This window comes from Mya arenaria, chromosome 9 (genome assembly GCF_026914265.1).
Source record: "Mya arenaria isolate MELC-2E11 chromosome 9, ASM2691426v1".
Lineage (NCBI taxonomy): Eukaryota > Metazoa > Mollusca > Bivalvia > Myida > Myidae > Mya > Mya arenaria.
In genome coordinates, this window is record NC_069130.1 from 54,287,690 (window position 1) to 54,293,416 (window position 5,727).

Consider the following 5,727-nt stretch of genomic DNA (forward strand, 5'->3'; position numbering starts at 1 on the left):
ATATTAAGTTTAAGACGTGATTATATGTTTACTAATTTTCAACTGACGGTACGAGTATACATATGGATCAATATGACCTAAAAAAGTAAAACCATGTCCATCGTCATCATCGCCTTAAACAAAAATGAAATAAATGAGGAATAAGTATAGACATATTTCTTTTTGCATCAGTATAATTATGATCTCACTTTGCAAAGACTGTATGTAGAGGTAATATAATGGGTTCAATGAAGCTCAGAGACTATGGCATTGAAAGTAGGATATTTTAAAAAGCTGAAACCCGATTTCAGCACAGGAAGATATAACAAAAGTAAGTTAAGGCTAATGTATAGATTTTATATTTTTTTCTTAATGACACATTATTTACGATGAAAATAATGTGTACTTATTGCCGTACAGGTAGTCATGTTTACTTTCACTATTCGAATGATGATCTTTCTAAGTGTTTTCGTTTAACCAATGTTGATACTAAAACGCTTGAACAATTTCCTAGTTATTAAATAAGAAACGCATGTATCATTTTAGCAACATTATTCAGCTAAATCCCTTGAATTTTGAAATATTTAGAACCTTTAAGTCTATTTTTGCGTCGGTTTACCAAAATAAATATAGTATGATATTATAAATATATCTACCATATGCATACAAATAATTATTACATCGATTAAATGGTTTATGTACATTGTCCACGCATTTTGTGAATGGCGATCGTAGTCTTGTCGCAGAAGACAAAACGTATATACTTGTTTAGTTACCACCAAGCGTTCCATATAATTTATGAACTAATTTTACCACGTGCATTTCGATAAAGTCTAATTTAAACATCATCGTCTATCGAAAGTCGGTCAAACATTTGCAAGACCAAAACTTTGTCATTACCAACTGCGAAAACCAATATATTACTTCACACGTGAACTCAGTGAATATAAGCTCGAGAAATTATTGGAAAATATCATTAGAGAGTCAGATATCTGTCGCAAAACATACTATTGTCAGAAAACAGTTCCGTATTAAATATAATTATTAATATTTGAATGAATAACTGTTAAGCAAGCTTGAACACAAAGTGAATTGGAAAATAAATTTAAAATAATGTCATTATTTAAACGCATTAAAAGGTCTTTGACTGGAACGAAACAAACGGGTGATAACAAATCCCGTGTGATGATCAGTAAAAATAATGAAATAATTACAACGTTTGATCCTCAAAAATCACCGCCTGAGATTAGTGAGCGTGAGGTTGAAATTCTTAAAGACTGCTGGAAAATAGTTAAACAGGATGTTGCAAAAGTTGGGATTATTACGTTTGTCGGGTATGTGTTTATTCATATATTAATATATATACGTATTGATTGATCCATTCATGTTGATGTCGTTTAGAAATGTATGTACATGTTTATTTTGTTTCTAAACTTATTTATGTTTCAGACGTATCAAACATACATGTAAATCTTTTGGATCTGACTGATGTATTTTATCTGTTTAGTTGCAATTGAGTTTTTCATTTTGAGTTCAATTGTTTCAATCCCATAATAGGTCGAAGGAAACCTTCTATCTACTTCAAGTCAAGTCAATATGTGGTTACATGTGGATGTGGATTTCATATGTATAGCATATGGAGAAACATCGACTCCCGACATCTAACTTGTCTAATTGCAAGTTAACTGTATATTAATCACCTTTTTATACGTTTTATATTTGACATACATAAAGAAATACGACCTTTTAAACGTAATTTATCTTTGCCTAATTTTCATTTTTTTTAAATATTGACATTTGCATTTAAGCCAACAATATCTCTACAGGACATTATCGTGGATACGTACTAGTTCACCAATTATTGGTGGACCTCAGCTGATTTATTAGGATATTGTTTTATAAATCAAAGTCCATAACTTGTTGCTGATGACCTTTACAGACAAACATATTTGATAATTACTCAGAAAGGACCATGGAACCTGCCCGTATAGTGGTTAAGACTATGTATTCACTGTTCAGGTATAGGAGTTACAACGATCTCATTGATATTTGTCCTTAAGGAATTGATGTAACTGCTTGTCTGTAGAAACTAACTAAATGTGTAATTATACAAAAGTGTTTGTTTGAATTGTTTCACATCACATTTTCTATGTAGTGTATTACCAAAGACAGTTAACAAGAATATAATTATATCATTGATCTGTATAACATTTCGATTTCTTGGACATGACCTTCGTGGTGACTATAGTTGAGGTTAAAAGACGTGTTCGGTTATTATTGAATATGATTTTATTTCTCAACCATGACTTGAAAACGGACATCCTATACAACAATGTAAGCCTGTTAATATTTCCGTATATTTCAAAAGCATACAAAGAGCCATTGTTTGTTAGCATGAGAAAATACAGCTTTTTTCAGAGTCTTCCCTGCACGAAACTGACAGTATCTCGTAAATATATAACACTTAATCTGCGTTTTCTGTTATCGAACACTTTCAGTGTTGTCTGGGTTAAGAAGGTTCCTGTCATCAGGCTGCATGCCTAAAAATAAGTCTGTTATTTTGAACACGTTTTATATTTGCCATTTCATTGTGAAAAATAATTTTGATTTGTAAATACATACATGTTGGTTATAGTTTTTGTTCTTACTTGCTGGAATTGAATATATTTATTTTCTTTTCAATTCATTTCTTTCAAAGCCTATGACATGTAAGAAGCTTTTGATTATACAACAATATTAATTAACAAATACACCATGGTCAGAGATAAATGCACCACCCGGGTAACACATGACCATACCAATGCAATAGATAAGAAAGCCAAAAACATTTTTATTTCGGTCATTCTAATCTGAATGAGATGTCATTGAGATATTTGCTTATTTCATGCAATATCTCCTCCTTTTTAAGAGTAAATTCTCACCGTATTAGAACAAATGTTGCCATTAGTTGTTATATATAGTAAACATCTTAGCGTTCTTGTTTTTAGAGCAACTGGGAATTTCTTGTATACATACCATTATTTTCATTTCTACTTTCAGTCTGTTCGAGACCCATCCAGACGTGCACGATGCTTTTATGTCATTTCGGGCAGTTAACACATCCGACAAAGAATACAACGCAATTCTTCGTGCGCATGCGCTACGAGTAATGGGAACAGTGGACAAATGTATTTATAGACTTGACAACAGGGAAAAGCTTCGAGAGCTCATGACAGAATTGGGAATTCGTCACAAGAATTATTCCGTGAAAATTGAATTTATTGATGTAAGTTGTAGTTTTTATTTGTTGATATTCTTCCATATTTGTCCTTACATGTAGTTATATACCAATCCCAATTTATCGTATAACATTACGTGTTTGAGCTATTACGTTGCGTTGTCAAACTAAAGCACAGAATTCCTCAATGGATAGTTTATTCGCTTGTCATATCAATAAACAATAATGCAGAGAAAACTATCGAAGTTCTTATTGATCTTTGTTTGATTAAACTGACCAATTTAATTATTATTTTCAGTTGATTGGTATCCAGTTTATCAGCTCAATCAAGCCCCATTTAGAAACAGTGTGGACAGGCCAACATGAGAAAGCTTGGGATCATTTATTCATGCTCATGTGCTACTATATGAGGAAGGGAATGTGTAGTATATGAGGAACGTTTAAATATATAAAGTAAAGAGTCTGTGGTACAAATGTATATGAAGCAGTATTATGCAACTGTGGACAATATACATGCCGGATATATCGTTCGCAATCAACATGATAATGCATCTGATGGAATACTGGGTTGTACAAATGAGATGTATGACTTGTTCATGTATGATTTGTTCACTATTGAAAAAGCATATGAACTAAAATTCATATCGTCTATACAGACAATTTTGGATAAGATATTCGTTAAGTTCTAAATTATTTTGCAGAAATATTGATAATTTTTAAAATAAATCCACGTTTTTCTGGATTATTCCTCGTAAGTGATAATATAAATATTCTACAAACTGTAGATGTTGTTACCACACTGCATACGTTGTACAAATAACAAAGGCCTTTGCCAGTTGAAAATGATTAAATACCTGGGTCAGTGTACAACATATGCAGATTATGGATGTGGTTATGTTATGTTATGTATAAAAACGCATAAACACTCATTGTTTTGATAAAGATTTGTCTTCTTGGAAGTCGTCGGAGGATTTTCATTGTAGAGTGATTTACCGAAACACTACGTAAACAATGTAACAGTTACTGCACTCACATACTGAGTAATGGAATAATACAAGAGAGCATTTGTTCTTGTGATTTATTTCAGTCACGAGGGAAGTGGGTGCAATAACTCTTAAATTCTTGTAACTATTACTGTTCTATACTACTTTGTCAAGGACAACGCACAATAACTAGCGTTGATAGTTGTATCACGGTTAAATTCCGCCTTCTTGTTACCGTCCCAATATGGGTGTAACGATATCAATGAAAAAACGAAAACACTCTAAAACATGGTGCAAAAGCTATTAACTGCATAGTAATAATTATGTTATTGTTTTGGCTTCTGCGCTTGTCATTGGAGTTTAAATTGTCTTTGACTGAAAATGAATATGTGTACACAATGAGCTCTTTTACTTTTCATTTGATTGTTGAGTCATATTAAAAAGAAGTATTCAATTTTGTTCTAAACCTGAATCCCCCTAAAACATTTTTATACATTGATGGTCAATTTACTTCCGTTTTGTAATAACAAACATACACAAACATATCCATTTTTGATCAGGTTTTAAACATTAACTGTGCTGGTAGTTTACACTTACAATGTAACAATTAAACTGCAATTAGAAAGACAGTTTACCATACTATTACTTTTGTAACACTGCTAACAGAACATTACACGAAAAAGTAATGTATCGTTATGTCTCGAACCTTGCATAAAGTAGACTCCATTCGTTCCTTGACGAGCTGTAAACTCATTATATTCATTTTCAGGTCTAAAATACGAGTGCCTATTATTGTTTGTAAATGACTTACAACATGTTTCCTTATTCCTTTGAAAATACATACTTGTTTAGTTTTGTTGTATTATTGCTCTTAGTAATGATAATACTAAACAGTGTTTATAGTAACAGCTTAGGTTATCACTCAAAAGAACCATTATATATTGTATCAACCATACAGGCGTATGTCTTTTGGAAACCTGCATAGCTGGAAAATAATAAACCTTCATATATTTGATGCGAAAACAATGCCAACAGTATCTGTGGTAAATTCAAAAAACAACAACATCACAATAAGCAATAAAGCAAGTAATCCCCCAAGTGCAAACGAACGTGTCATAAGTGTTGTGAAATCAAACATAAATGGTACATTATGAAACTGATGATGAACTTTGCAAGCATGATGATAAATACATTAACTCATAATAACATGTATCTATTATCTGGCTTTCACGCAAGTTTCCCAGCTCATTAAAATAAATTATATATATCCACCATAACTCTATTGAAAGTGTTTTGTTTAGATTACACTATTGTATCCTGATATACATGCGCGAAGGATGTTCTTGGTGGTATTTATTGTAATCACATTAACATATTAAAGTAACTTTTAACAACAAACAGGGAATATGGTTTGGGCCATTTTTTTTCTAATTTCAAGTATATGATAATAGATTGTAAAACATTTTAGTCCCAAATCAGTCCATCCCTAAAAATAAAACAATGACAGGACGTTTAAGAAAATAGTGTATCAAAGTCAAAACTGTTGTT

At 31.7% G+C, this 5,727-nt stretch overlaps 1 protein-coding gene across 1 annotated transcript; it reads left to right on the top strand.

Annotated features, from left to right (window-relative positions):
• Positions 1–916: 916 nt before the first annotated feature.
• LOC128246454 (neuroglobin-like) lies at positions 917–4,982 on the top strand. Its single transcript, XM_052964667.1, has 3 exons — positions 917–1,313; positions 3,019–3,244; positions 3,495–4,982. Exons 1-3 carry the CDS (start codon positions 1,093–1,095, stop codon positions 3,627–3,629), a joined length of 582 nt encoding a protein of 193 aa, XP_052820627.1. The 5' UTR covers positions 917–1,092; the 3' UTR covers positions 3,630–4,982.
• Positions 4,983–5,727: the final 745 nt, after the last annotated feature.

Excerpts from the sequence above, each read along its gene's own strand:
- LOC128246454 (XM_052964667.1), top strand. The coding sequence starts at position 1,093 with ATGTCATTATTTAAACGCATTAAAAGGTCTTTGACTGGAACGAAACAA. Across the intron at positions 1,314-3,018 it reads GGGATTATTACGTTTGTCGG|TCTGTTCGAGACCCATCCAG; the intron begins GTATGTGTTTAT and ends TTCTACTTTCAG. Across the intron at positions 3,245-3,494 it reads TGAAAATTGAATTTATTGAT|TTGATTGGTATCCAGTTTAT; the intron begins GTAAGTTGTAGT and ends TATTATTTTCAG.